Source organism: Lycorma delicatula, chromosome 7 (genome assembly GCF_047948215.1).
Source record: "Lycorma delicatula isolate Av1 chromosome 7, ASM4794821v1, whole genome shotgun sequence".
Classification (NCBI taxonomy): Eukaryota; Metazoa; Arthropoda; class Insecta; order Hemiptera; family Fulgoridae; genus Lycorma; species Lycorma delicatula.
In genome coordinates, this window is record NC_134461.1 from 97,109,317 (window position 1) to 97,125,113 (window position 15,797).

At 31.4% G+C, this 15,797-nt stretch overlaps 1 protein-coding gene across 4 annotated transcripts in view; it reads right to left on the reverse strand.

Annotated features, from left to right (window-relative positions):
• Nucleotides 1-15,797, reverse strand: part of Cip4 (formin-binding protein 1-like Cip4) — a 450,065-nt gene that overhangs the window by 107,329 nt on the left and 326,939 nt on the right. For all 4 annotated transcript variants that reach the window (XR_012756958.1, XM_075370229.1, XM_075370231.1 and 1 more), the window contains exon 3: nucleotides 11,037-11,087. Coding sequence is in view for 3 of the 4 variants with exons in the window: in XM_075370229.1 (XP_075226344.1) it covers nucleotides 11,037-11,087 (51 nt within the window). In the remaining variant the exon portion in view is untranslated. The remainder of the gene's footprint in view (nucleotides 1-11,036; nucleotides 11,088-15,797) is intronic.

Genomic DNA, 15,797 nt, shown 5'->3' on the forward strand with positions numbered 1-15,797 from the left:
AAACAGCATGCTCGTTGAACCGTAATATTGATCCTCTATTGTTATTCATTAATGAACTGTATTTTTCCCCTTAATTACTCCTAAGTTACGAATATTTTTAATATTGCGTCCTATCTTTTAAGGATAAAAAAAGGAAAATTGGAGTAAATATTTTAAATTTATTCAGGACCCTGACGTCCGCCGAGTACTCAGTCGGATACTACGTACAAAAAACTAATTAAGAATAAATTTTACTTTGAAATATGTAATCCTTTAATTGAAAAAGTTACAATTCTGTTTTATTTTATTATAAATCAATGTGTTCTTAAATTCTACCGGCGTTTTATCGTTTGCCAAGTTCAATTCTAATCTAAACTTATTTCAGAGGAATAATTTTCGACTTCTTTCAACTCTGTTGTGTCAAAATCAGAAATAATATTTTATACCATTTTCTACAGTTACCTCAAATTCTAATACAAATTTTTCTATAAGCACATAAAATAACAAAATAGAAGAATTAAAAAGAACTACCTTACTGTTTTATATATACAATAATGTTTTTACCTTTACAAGTACGAGGAAAAGTTGATAAGCAATTTTTTTCTTTTTTTAAATATCATCTTGGAATAATCAAGTTTCTCCATTACAACAAACCAGTTATTTTTCAATACATAGAGTTTTAATGAATATATTATGAAAAATCATTTTTCATTTACCCTATCTCTTTCTATTGCACCCCTCAATCTACAATTAACCTGCGAATATTTCCATTATCTACTTTTGCAGAAAAAAATCAGAATCCACTGACTTCATCGTCCGTTTTTTCTTATAGTTCAACACCCTAACTCATCAATAAAAAAACGTTCCAATCATTAAATGTGAAGATCTTTCCATTTTGATTTACGCTTATTTTCTGACAGAATACTTTTTCGTCTTTTTAATAAATACAGCTTCACCATACCACCCGCTTGGTTCTCACTCTTGCATCTTCAATGAACAGTCATTTTGTTCTCATAATATTCAAACTCCTCCCCCAACTTTCAACACATTTATTATTCAGCACATCTTCCATTATTTCATTATCATCCGTCTTCTTTCATCACTATTTCGTTTCTTTGTATTTTTACTTTTCCATTATAATCCATCTTCTGTCAGAATAAACAATAAAAAAAAAAACAGGGGAAAAAATCATTAATTAGAAACCTGTAGACAACGTTTTAAAGACATTAAAAAATAAAATAAAGAATTAAAAATACTTTACAAAAAATTATTAATTTTTTCTTTTTTTCGTAGCAGCCTATAAGCTTTTCAATTTTTTAAACGGTATTAATTTTTATAAAGTAGTCATAATCTTTTACAACGCTGAATAGACTGAATTCAAACTTCTAACAAAATAACAATGGTCCAGTGAATTACAAGAGAAATAGAGCCCTAATAGGATTAATAAGAGTACAATTAACTACCCCAATCCGATCAAATTACATCTCCGGTAATCCCATTACTATAATAAGATATATAGAAAATAGGTCAAACAAGTAGTATTTATTAACTAGTGTATTTTTCACATACACAAAATAAAAGGTTTCTTGCTTACACAAAAAACAGTCATTTAATGATTTCAATAATAAAATTATAAATTATAAAACTAAAAAAATTAAGATAAACATGTATACCTTCACAGGTCCTTAACAATAAAAAAAAAAATTAATAAATAACAAACAGAAATTCTAATCAGTATCAGAAACTCTTATAAGACATAAAAACAGTTAATAACACAGCTTGAAGAATTTAATTTTTAATTAAAAGTAATTACAACGTAATACGTAATGGAATTTTAATTGATTCATATGATATTCAAAATATCTTTAAAATATCGGACAGATTAATTCAGTTTTAGCCAATTGACATTTGAATCGCTTAACTGTATGTATTGAGTTATGTTGTAAAACATCGGGCACCAACGGCTATAGTTATTACATGTATATTGATAATACTTATTGGCAATATTCCTTTTAGATCGATCTATTCTTTTCAATCGGTATGCCAAAATAATTAGCATCCGACAGGAGGATAAATAAAGAAATAAGAAATGCCATCTTTTCTGGATGGTCAACCTAATAAATGAATGGATACAAGAAGCAGCACAGACTTGTACTAGAGGGTTTGAGATAGTCCACGGAAACATACTTTTATCCCTTTGTACAGGAGTATAGACGGAGTTACTCTAAATAAATAATTTTGTAAAATAAAACCTTTAAAGGAACTATGAAAATAGTCGTATTCATGTATTTATTTTCACTAACTGCTAGGAGGTAACTCATGAGCATTCTTTAAAGAAGATCTACATTCATGGTTATTCAAATTCCGGAGTGCACGAATGATGTAATGCATTACTGAGCGTAGGCGCTCAGTGATGTGGCGGGTAATGAGGGTGCACAGAAGGTTGGGTCTGGTTAATGTCAAATCTTGAAAGTTCTGTTGAAATTGCTCTCTATTATCATACATTGTTAATCTAATCTCTAATCTCATAAATGAATCTCTAATTCATAAGATTGTTAGCGATATTATAAGTTCCAGACGTTATTCTAAGGTTTAGAAACTCCAGATATATCTGAGCAGCATAAACAATATGTCCGTAAAATTATAGGTGAGTTTTAAACGGTTATAGCTTGGGAACAAAGCATTGTAGAGAGATAAACTAGAGGAAGAAACACTTCCAACTTCATGTGTGCAAAAACTAGGGCATGTGCGTTGTATTTACAGTACACGCAAGCAATACATACGCGTTAGTCATGTTTGCGGTGCAGAGGATGGTTCAATACGGGTTGCGGCTTGCTATGTTTGATTCGGTTACATATGTTACGCGAGAATACCGTCGTGTGTATGATAAAGACCCTCCCGTATGAAAATAATATTCGGCGATGGGACAAACAACTTAAAGAAATAGGCAGAATACTGAAGCAAACGCGTTCAGGACGGCCATAATTGAAGCATTGCGAACAAGTTTCTTATGTAGCCCGAAGAAATCCGTGCGGAAGTGTTCTAGACAGTAAGGCATTCCTAACAAAACTGTTCACAATGTGTTAAAAAGACGTTACGTTTCATACAAAATTCAGGTGTTACAATTTTATCCACAGCACAAAGTGAAACGATTTGATTTTCCTGTAAACGTTGTGGATAGGTTAGAGCAGGATGATGATTTTTTAAATCATCATCTAAATACTGGAGAATTCCATTTTACAGTTAGGCGGAGCTCCCCACATTTTGCCGCAATCTGCAGTATTTTTTTAACGAAATATTTCGTCAGCGAGGGTCGGATTGCCTGGCCTCTACGTTTTCCCCCCATGGATATCTATTTTTTGGGATTATATAAAAACACAAATGTATTCCGTTCAAGTTCAAAATCTGGACCATTTAAAAGAAAGAATTAGTGAAGCTTTTCTTCTATTACGCCGGATATTCTCTGCCATCGCCTCTGAATATCGCCTTAATCTCAGCAGGACAACTAAGGGAGCAGACATCGAAAAATACTGAACGGGTAAAAAACTTGAACTGTTTCGCTTTCATTTAACTTATAGTTTACCCTTCTACAATGCTTTGTTCAGAAGCCACATTCATTTAACACCCCGCTATTATTTTATGGACACACTGTATTGTATATCTGTATTCCAAGATCCTTTTAATAGGGTTTACGAATCCTCACTTGAAATTGCAATGAATCCTATAATTAAAACGGAGTTCATATTTCAGGTGGATACTTTCAATCGCCACATAGTTACGGAGCAGATAAAGGTTTTCCCTACGGAGTCCTCAGCTTGTTCTCGTGCGGCTCTTAAATCAAGGAAAAGCTTTTCATTGTAACTTAAATTTGAGTGTCGACGCAAAATCGTTAATCTACAATATGCTGCTTCATCTTTAATAAAGACACACGACCTGCAGATGATTTAAGCTAAACGAAGACCCATTTTCTGGATGGAGGTCTTGAAACTTTTAAGATAAAGAGTCTTAAAAGACCTACCTTAAAAAAGTACCTTAAGACATCTGGATGGAGTTTTTAACTCTTACGCGGAGTTTTTCTGAGAGATTACAAAACAATACAAAATACCGATCCGGTAAATATAGGAAGCCCAATTCAGAGTTAAGTTACTCATCGGGTAAAGCAAGCGTTTTAATCTCTTCTAATAAGTATTCGAACATGAAATACTTGCCTGCAGAAGGACTCAGACATTTGGATTTTCTAACCCTCTACCATCAGCGGAGTCATTTGGTTAACGGACTCCGGATATTTAACCTCAGGTCTAAGTTAAATCAGAATTAGTACCTTCCGGCTGAAGTTGGGAAATACGTCTTTAAGACTGTGTCACTGAGTAGTGGATCCCCGTCTTCAATTAATTAAAATTTCATGGCTGACCAGTATATGTCAAAAATAAACAGAATTCAAGAAAGAAGTAGGAATCAAAGATAGTACTGAATTAAGATACGGCTTAAATAATTAAGCCAGCCAGATCCCAATAATTAATTACAATAAATTATTTAACTGTTTCACTTATATCATAAACAGAGTGGTCTCTTTATGTAAGGACTAAAAAGAATTTCACTCTTTAAGTAATAGTGTTTTTAGTAAACAAGATTTAATTACATGCAACCTAATCTTCTTAAAATTTTACAAAGAAAGCGTAATAAAAAGTATAAAATGTTAAAGATAAAGAAACATACATATTATTAAACAATAATATAACTTCGAACAAATTATGTTGTTAACAAACTGACAATAACTACTACTAATTTAAATTCTTTTGACATTCAATAGACAGATTATACTAGACTTGTGACATGATGTAGAGAGGAAATGGAAACTTTCTTTAACTGCTTAATATATATACGAATATTATTCATTCATTTAATACTATAATGGGGAATATGAAGCTATAAAAAGTGATATAACCTATAAGCATAATGAGGATTAGAATAAGTCAGCGACTGTACAAAATAACTGCTAAGTCTTCTTCAAAATGTTTTACAAAAAAAAAAAAAACAAGACTCAAAAGATTATATTAACAAAACTCGGATTGATTTGAGTAATCATAAGAAAAAATAAAAATAATAATTAGGGAAGTATGATGATGATGCAATATGGAGACAACATGAGAACACTTGGCAATAAGAAAAAAATACACGAACAAACAATAAAACAAGGAACACAATTTTTTTTTTTTAAATCAGAGCTATAAAGTAATTGTTAGAGTTTAGAATAAAATAATGTATAAAACTAGATCAGTGACATCATTTTAGATACAATAATTACTTATACTTTCTAGATAAGTTTAAAAAACTTTTGGAACAACCATCAATTAATTATCAACAGTACAGATTATTATAATTTGAAAAAAAAACCAAATAAAAACGACCTTAAAATGTAGAAGAAGTAATCTAAATCTTACAATTCGTAAGTCTAGCTTTTTACAAGCCAGCAAATAGATGCGTCTCGTTCTATAACACTGTGACTACGAAAAACTGTTAAAAGTTATAGCATTATACTTTCGTATTATATATTATATGAAATTCGGTAGCTGTAATTGCCGAAGCGAGATATACAAGCAGAACCTTTTTTTTTTACCTCCGGGTCCACCGTTAGGTATTGCTTTAAAGTATGAGATGAATGTCAAGTAACGTGTGAAAATTCCATGTCTGACCGGGATTCGAACCCGGGACCTCCGGATGAAAGCCCGAGACGCTACCACTCAAGCAGAACCAACCAATAAAAAACACGGTCACCTACAACGTACATAAAAAAATCTATATTTCTATAGTTGCACGAGTAAAAAAAATTAAGTACAAGCGAATTTTTTTAAGCCGGCTATCTTAACAAAAAAAAAAAAAAAAAAAAAAAAACCAGCATATATACTAATATTTCCAGTACGATTATATCAATCGGCTATGAAAAAAAAGTTAACCATCTTCGTGCGCACTTTGATGGATATGCATTACAATCATCACAGTGATAAAAAATAACACAAACATAAACAATATTTTAATAAAATCTATTCATATTTATACACTTTATTACGGTCGTATGTAAAAAAGAATTAAAAAAATAAATACCGCCATTTTGGGATTTAAAACACTGAAAAGATTAAAAATGTTTGAAAATAGTACAATCAAAAGGAATCATTTCCAATGCTGAATAAAATAGCAGATTTTTATCAATAACAATAATAATAATAAGAATATAAAAAAAGGTTTAATTTTTATTAATTAAAATATTTTCCTATTTCGCAATTGATTTATTTTAGAGTACATAAAAATAAATAAAATAATTTTTTTTAAAATAAGGCACAAAAAAATATTTTATTTAATTTCATGACAACTATATGAGTATAAAATAAATATTTACGTAAGATCGTAATAAATTTCACAAACATTAAAATATATCAAATAAATTACCGCTAAAGGTAAAGCTTTAATTATTAATCTTAATGTAAATCGATTACAACTTAATCATTATTAGTTAATTCCAAAAACAAACATTAGAGTATTAAATATATAGCTATAAACTATGAAATCGATAGAATAAAATTCAAGTAATGAATATTAAGAGCGAAGAAAGAGGTACGGAGATGTTACGATGTAATAAAACGAGGGGCTCGGTTCTTACTCTCAAGACATTCACATGGCCTACTGAATATTACATATTTAATATTTTATACACTTAATAATAATTTTATTAATATAATCAAACTCAATTACATTCATAGCATACAACATTAACTATCAGATCAAATATTCCAAGTTTATAGCATTCAATTAACTTCTACACCCTTACAGTAGAAAATTGTCAAGCAGTATTTTATCCTTTAAATAGATGTTTTCCAAAACTACTCCAATCATTAATAAATTACAAATTATTTTGATTCATAATATTTAACATGTTTTTGGATCACACAATACTGTTCTATCGGACAACATAGCCAGTTGCATATTTTGTTCGTGAAGTAAGTGAGCCCTTTATCACAAGGTGATGATTGTATACCGTTAGCACACAACTATTAAATAATCACCGATAGAAAGTATTGAGCTATATTTAAATACAGCAATCTGGTACGGATTTAGAATTACCTATTCACTGCATAACGGAATTACGTATTTGATTAAATGTTAGAGGTTCAGCACCGGTAAAACTCATACTATCTGTCTGTCTAAGAAACTGACACTCGTTTATAAAAGTTCGTTCTGTCTTTCCTTTTTTAAACCATTGAGATACGTTTACATATTTTATTTATTTATATGTAAATATATATATATTTTTTTTGATCTATAAGTATATACGAAAAACCTGTCTAATATCATAGAGATTCTACACTTCTGATCATAAAAAAGCCAGCAGCATTAACATCAGTTGAATTATTGTAGTAATAACAACAGCGTTTCATCGCTAACGAGAGCTTAACTAAAAACGTTTGAAACCAATAAAAATTACAAATATTCAAAACATCTGATGTGGATAACATGACTTCCTTCACCTATTAAATTATATATACCCATTTTTTCCACCGCTTCATTTAAATTTATTTCATTTGAAATAAGAGATACGATCCTCCAATTCTTTAATAAAGTGGACAGTTACGCAATTGCATTTTGGTGTTTTCTAACAATCAGAGGTTAATAATTTTATTAAATTAATATATTAAAATTTAAAAAAAAAATTTAAAAAAACTATATGTATATGAAGTCGGATTTGAACCGATGTGCCTTCCCCTCGTAAGATCCAAATATTTCATTAATTAAAATTTCATTTAACTCTGGAACCAATGAAAATACGTACCACTTACGATATATCGCTGAAAAGCTCTCACTCAATGAAAGCTTATTACTGCAGTTCAGAAAAAGTCCAAAATTCAATCTTTTGGATTTTGGGTTTATTTGGACAATTTTGGTTCAATCGACTGCAATCAAACGGGAAGGTGCATAACTAGATGTTACAGCAGTCCTAAATCCAAAATTTCAACATTCTACGGCTAATCGTTTTTGAGTTATGCGAGATACATACGTACGTACGTACGTACAGACGTCACGCTAAAAGTAGTCAAAATGGATATTTCCGTTGAAATCTGAAAACCGGAATTTTTCACGATTACAATATATACTTCGTACAAGAAAGTAAAAATGGTTCGGTTAGGGAATTAATTAAAAAAAAAAAAAATTAAGATAACTTAGAATAGCAAGCAATTCTGAAGGAAAATCGATAACATTAATATATATATATATATATAGAGAGAGAGAGAGAGAGAGAGAGAGAGAGAGACTTAATTTCTTTGAAAAGCAAGATTAAGTATAAAATATTATACTTATATACCCATACGCGTACAAAAAAATCTAAATCGGCAAAAAGTTTCGATTTATTGCAAGGGTGGTTCTTATGTTTTTCTTTGTTCGTTCCGACTGCTCATGAGGCAGTAAACCCCACCATTTCTATTGTACAAATCCCGCTACGCAACTTTTGTTTCTTAAAGAGCCAAAATATTAATTTTTCAATTATTTATCGAAACCCTAAATAAATAACATATGTTGTCGATCGTAACTTTTAAATGAAACATCATAAAATGAAATTCAGGAAAATTATAAATCTCGATTTTTAGGAACTTTTATGTTTTTACAAGCTTTCTACACACACCCAATATTAAGGCCATAAACCGCGAAAATTTACTGCTCAATCGCCATTGAGTATAGAGTTTTTGCAAAATATTGAAGAATGTTCTTGGAAATGTCGATTGCGATGCACTTCTTGTTCCATAAGTTGTGGATGCTAATATTTATTTTCTTACAATATTTCAGTAAAATACTTAATATTCTCACAAACATGAGGATACGGTCGGGTGAGCGAAGCGAGCCCTAAATCGGCTAGTACAACATAAAGTTTTTTTAAACTAATATGTGCAGCAAAAAAAAAAACGATAAACCTCAAGTTTCAGTATAAAACAACATGCCAATAAATAACATAAATAGCAGCGAAATTATTTAAATCTATTTCGAAATAACGAATAGTTATTTTGTAGATTAGTTGTGGAGAAAGTTATTACTTTTTATATATTTTAAACAAAGTAAGGAGGAACCGAGTAACAATTAAGTTTAGAAAACGTTTTAACCAAAGAATATATTTTCAATAGTTTCAAAATGATAGCTAAAACTCAAAAATGTATTAAATGATTAAAGCTATTTTAATGTTATAACTTCTTAAAATTTAATATTGTGCTACATATGCTTAATACGAAAATGTGATTTTTCATGACAATTAACTGCTGGCATTGAGATTAATAATAAAAATAAAAATTTGAAGAAAAAACAAAATAAATGTTTCTACAAAAAGAGTACATTCCTTAACCATTATTGGGTGGGAGAAGGTATTGTAATATCAGAAGAAAGGTTTCTAACCAATACACTCACCTCTATACAATAAAATATCCAGTTTATTGTCACAATAAAAAATGAATATAAGTTAACGCTTTCGTCGTTATTATTTTAAATAATCAATTACGCATTACTTGAAAAAATTTAACAACTTTTGACGTGAAACTTCTTTAAAATCACACCGGAACATACGGGTACCAGAACAGAAATTTGTAGCGTAACGAAAAGGTACATCTATATCTACCTGCCTTAATAACTTCCCAACTGTTAGTCTCAGAGACGTAAATTCACTGTCATTTTATAACTTACAAGGTCAGCTCACCGATACGACTTTGAGTTTGCGTCACTGGCGAGCGGGTTGGCGGGAAGGGGGCACAGCGTAGATCGGCCAAAACTGGCGCTCTCGCTCATTTCCATTCAGTGTAGGTCACGACGTAGACGTGATAGTGCGGTTATTCGTGTGTTTGTGTTTAAAGTTTGTCAAGATAGATAGATTTAAGTATTATTAATAAGTGTATTTTGGACGATATTTATGGGTAAAAAATTAAAGTAAACATGTAAAAAAAGTATAAAAATTCAATATGCCAGCCCCATCCCGCGCAAACGCCAGCTGGAAAGATAAATTACCCATATCGTTGGAAAGAAGTTATGGGCTACGCACAGGTACCCCAATGCCCGGTTCTGAGCGAACGAGACTGTTTCGGGAGCGTCGCAAATCTGGCACGGCGCGTTCAGTCAAATCTGCACGCAAATCTGGTACGCCGACGGCGCGAGCACCTATACCACTGCTGCACCCTAACTAATGGACATAACGAGTGAAAATAACATCCATACATCTGTCAAAGACGTCCCCGGAACGATTGTTATTAACATCAGTCGAACGGATGCGATGCAGAACCATTGGCGTGCAGCGGACAAGCACTTCAAAACGGTATTTGAAAACAATCCGTTTCGCAAGTGTTTGTGATCGAAACAAACTTGTAGTCGAAATAAATATCATGTATCATTTAGTGTTTGTTTTATGTTAAAATTAAATTTGGTATGCAGTCAATGTCTGGTTTTTAATTCAATCCAATACACTACAAGTGACTCGCTGAAATACAGACCGACCAATTTATCTGTAAAGTTGGCAAAGTGAAGGAACTAAAATTTTCCATTGGAGACTCAGTTTTGTTAAAAAAAATACGATGGTGGCTCTCGCATTTAACTTTACATTGGTCGGTCTGCAGCTCGAAGGAACTTCATCCAAGGTCTGTAACTTTTCACGTTAAACCAACAGCCGTGCGCTCCGACACAGCCCCATCCGATATTTTATCACAAAATTCTATTTTATCATTTAATCCAATTTCAAATTCATCTGAACTACATTTTTTTTTTTTTAAATATGAGGCTTTCGAGATATAAGATATTAACCAATAACAAAAATCGGTAACGGAATCTGACGGCCATTTTCATTTACATCAACCAATCGCACGCCTAATAGTCTATTCCGTTAAATATATTTTCTACAAACACTAAAAAACCAACAAAACATGCATCACTTTCACTATGTGACTGAACTGAACCATACCTTTGTACCCAGTAATCCTAGAGACAGATAAGCTAAATCAATAACTTGTAATAATAATAAAAAATCAGATTAATATACTCACTGATAATCTTCTTCATCTTTTTTCTTTGGCTGAAAATTCTTTACAAGCCTCCTAAAAGAAAAATAAAAAAATTAATAAAAATACCGATTAAAAAATAGTAATATTAGAGATAATAAGTAATACAATTAAAAAATATATTATTCAAGTTAAAATAAATAAAAGGAATATTCTTTTAATTGTGAGTTTCAAAAAATTGCAAAACGTTTTATAATATTGATTTGTAAAACTAAAATATTTATTTATCGTTAACATTAAAAAAGACTTTCAATATAGAATTAATATTTCATATCATAAAAACATAATATTTTGTTACAAATCGATAGATGATGCCAGTCTGTAGCACTATCTACTAAATAGAATAACAAAAATAAATTTTAAAAATAATCTAGCTAAATGAAAAGCCAGCAAGCAATAAATTCACAGCTGACACGTTTCTCAACGTTGATACAAATAATGAAAAATTAAGTTTTAACAGTAAAATTTAATAAAATACGCTAAAGGGATGAATAAAAATGAGAGGAAAATAACACCACCATTCTGACGTTAAATAAATAATATTAACTACATTAATAAGTCAATAAGTACGCACTAAACAAGTTTGAATATAAATGCGTTGGTTCTGTATATACTTCAGTACTAGCTCTCTGAAACCAACGCTGATATTCCCGGATCCTAATATGCCTGTCAACACCTACAGATTTTTACCGTAAATAGGACCCGACGTAATAATAAGTTCATTTACATAAAATAAATATTAAAAGTTTAAATAATTATTAATAATATTATCATTGAACAATCAAACACTGTATTAAAGTTCGCATTAGTAATATACTGGATTATCAATCAATAGCGACAAACATTGTAATCATATCGTTACTACCAACCAATAAAAACGTTTATACCAACAAGTATTTTATCAAGCCTATTCGGTACTTTATACTTAATTATTACTATTTTAATATGGCGATTAAATTACAATACTATTTATAATTACCGTTTTTTTTTTCAAAGAGAGGAACATAATATTTGCAAAAACTGTATTTTTTTGCAGGAAGCTTTTTAACGAAGGTTCTTTCAAACTGTTTATATGATTCATAACACAGAATTAAGTCACTATAGCACTTCATTATAAGAATCATTAGCAATGAACTTGGCCTTATATAAATTTCAAATTTTTCGCGGTATCATGACAACTTACTCTTTTTTTCAAATTGCTCTAGACAAAAAAAAAATAGTAAATTAATATTACGTACTTAAAAGTTAAAGAATTCATCAAAATATGTATGCCGTGAAGGCAAAATATTACTAAATTCCCTTCCAAATAGATCTGTGTTTATACACATTTATTAAAGGGAAATGACCTCATTTAAGATACATTTTTAAGTAAAAGTATGTTTTCGTTTAAAGATTTTACACACTATTTGGCTAAAAGCCAAAAGCAATGCAGTTATATTTTAAAGGATGTTCGTAGCTCCATACACGTATATATATATATGTGTGTATGTGGTGTATGCATAAAGGATGTTGTAATGATGATAATAGAGATACAATGCCGATCTTAAATAAACTTAACAACTAGTCTGCGGGCGGGCGTATCACTGAAGAAGAAAGTAACAACAGCTGTTTATTTTAATAAAAACGACTCATCCAGATTACTGCCTTCCTTCTTCATCACTATCGGGGCAAACAATCAGAATAAAAGACGGCCGTGTGATTAGAATCTTGATAATATTATGTGTCATACATTTCGCATTAAATTACGCAAAATGATTGCACATATGAAATGTTAAAATTAAAAAAATATTTATTAGGGAAAAATAAGCTATAAATATTTAAAATAAATATGATCCTAGCGCTTTTAAATTTTGACGATAAAATTTAAAAATTTACTGTTATATGTAATGTTATTTAAAAAGAGAAATTGAAAATCAATTTTTGAACCGATAAATAAACATTATAAAATTATTTAAATAAAAAATTACTAAAACCGACTTCAATGAAACAGCCATAAAAATAATTCAAATTTATAAATTTATAGTATTACTGAAAGACTGAATACTTTTAGAGCAGCTTTTTTAGTTTAAAAGTTATTTTAGATCCTAAGGTAATTTTTACTTAAAAAACGGATAGGTATACAAAACGAGAAACGCAAAAGCAAGACACCTGGATTTCTTATTAATCTGATGTGGACAAGACTTCCTTGTACACCTATTAAATTACATAACACATTTTTCTTTAAAATGAAAAGTAAATAAAATTTTATTTCATTAATAACTTCTGATATTTCTTCTTTTATTCTTATTATTGAATTATTATTTATTGTAAAACTTTTTTTTTACAATCAGAGGTTAATAATTATTAATAAATCAATATATTTAAATTTAAAAAAAACTTTTAAAAAAAAAGGAAATGAAATCGGATTCGAACCGATGTGCCTTACCCCTTGTAAGATCCAAATATTTCATTAATTAAAGTTTTATTTGGTTATAACTCAGCAACCAATGAAAATAAGTAACACTTATGGTATATCGTTGAAAATCTCTTAATGAAAGCTTATTATTGCAGTTCAGAAAAAGTCTAAAATCCAAAATTTTTGATTTTGGACATTTATGGTCAAGTCATTTACAATCAAAAGGGGTATGCACAACTAGATGTTACAACAGTCCTAAATCTAAAATTTCAACATCCTATGGCTAATCGTTTTTGAGTTATGCGAAATTCATACGTACGTACAGATGTCATGCCGAAACTAGTCAAAATGGATTCAGGAATGGTCAAAATGGATATTTCCCTTGAAATCTGAAAACCGAATTTTTTCGCGATTACAATACTTACTTTATTTCGTACAAGGAGGTAAAAAATCATTATATAGAGAAACGTCGTTAACAAGACTGCTACCGAGCGTGAGCTAAGATTCTTTGGAATGCGGAAAGTATATATTAGATTTTTATTGCGCAACTTAATTTTTCCATTAATTTTCTTGAATTTCACTCAAAATACTTTAAACAATAAAATAACATCATGCTGTTTATGCATTATTATATTATCGTAATCCAATACTATGTAATGATGATAGAAATATATATATATATATTCAAATCGTTTTTGTGATAATTTTTTTTTCGGTAAAAAATAATTGATCACTCATTAATAATTTAGTTCATTTTTATTGAAAATAAATAAGTAAAATTTGATCATAAAAATTCAGTAATGTCGTAGTACGAATAGCTGATAACAACTGTTATAGCCAAGTAAGCTATCATTCACCCAATAATCTATCATCAGTAAAGCGGAAAAAGATTATTCTATATTAACTGTAGAAAAAAATTTAACGTTAATAAAACAATAAATTACCGGAAATTTGGTCATCTTTGAGCTGGACAAACATTTTATGAGAATGTTTCTTCTATGTACAAAATTTTAAGGTCGCTAACTTCCGTAATGATTGAATAAAATTAAGGAATCAATTAATTACCCTTCAGTAGTGCTCTACGGGGCATCTGCTTGGGTAGGTGCTCTGGATAGAACACGCGCAACAGAAGGAAGTTGCTGGGCCAACAACGACGATTCAATCTGCGAGCAGGGTATTGGACGATAGATACAGTGGCGGCGTCAGTCATAGCTGGTGTGCCACCGATTGACCTGCAGGCCAAGATGAGTCATTTTATTGCTTCGGGGGGTGAGAGGAAAGTGGCTGTCGACGAGAAGTTCAGAGCTTGGAACGACAAGTGGAATGTGACGGAGACGGGAAGGTGGACACACCGGCTCATCAATGACGTTTGGAGCTAGGTAGAGACGGAAACACGGTTATACCAATTACGAACTCACCCAGTTTCTATCAGAGTACGGATGCTTTCAAGATTACCTGTACCGTATGAATAGGAGTACCACAAGATGCTGTTATGATTGTGGGGAGAGGAAAAGGCGGAGCACGCAGTGTTTTTTTACACGAATGGAGAGACTTGAGGGCCGCCATGATGGGCCATGGCGCAGTAAATGAGGATAATGTCATAAGCGTGATATTGGGAAACGGAGATGCTTGGACGTGAGTAACGACTGGGATGTCAGCCATAATTCGAAACAAGGCAGCGGAGGAGAGGAGCAGGCAGGCTGGAAGACAGTATTTGACCTGAGGCGGAGCGACCGATGCCAGATGGCTGTGAACGACCAGCCAAAGGGGGTGGGCGGCAAGGGCTCCTCGGAGTCGTCGTTCGCCGATGATCCCCTGGGGACGTCGCTCAGGCTATTCTAATTCGGTAACAAGGGTACCCGCGTGATTGCGCAGGGGCTGCATATATACCATGTAGGTTAGGTCTGGCACCTGCGTGACTAGAGGAGGAGGTTTTATAGCGGGTGAGAGCTCCGCACTTGCCGTCAAGAGTGGGCCTAGCGGCGGCTGGCTGGCTTTTTCCTCCCCCTACGAAAAAAGAAGGGAATCATTTAGTAAACGGCTGGATAGACGAATAGAGAGAAACGCATGAAGTTTCTGCAGATATATTTACACTTTAAGTAAAAAAGTTGTTATTCATGTAATTCGTACACCAGGATTTTTTCCATATGTTTTTTATTTATAAGACTCGAAAAAGCAGTTCTTTTTCGAGTCTTGTCGAAATTCGAATTCGGAACCTTCAATTCAGCTGCCAGTCTCCGCAGAGGGAGCAAAATTTGTAATTAAGTGATTGAATAGATGCTACAGAATTCTGAATTATATTTTATGAATCAATTTACGTCGAGATAGATTAAAATAAGATGAGTTCAAGT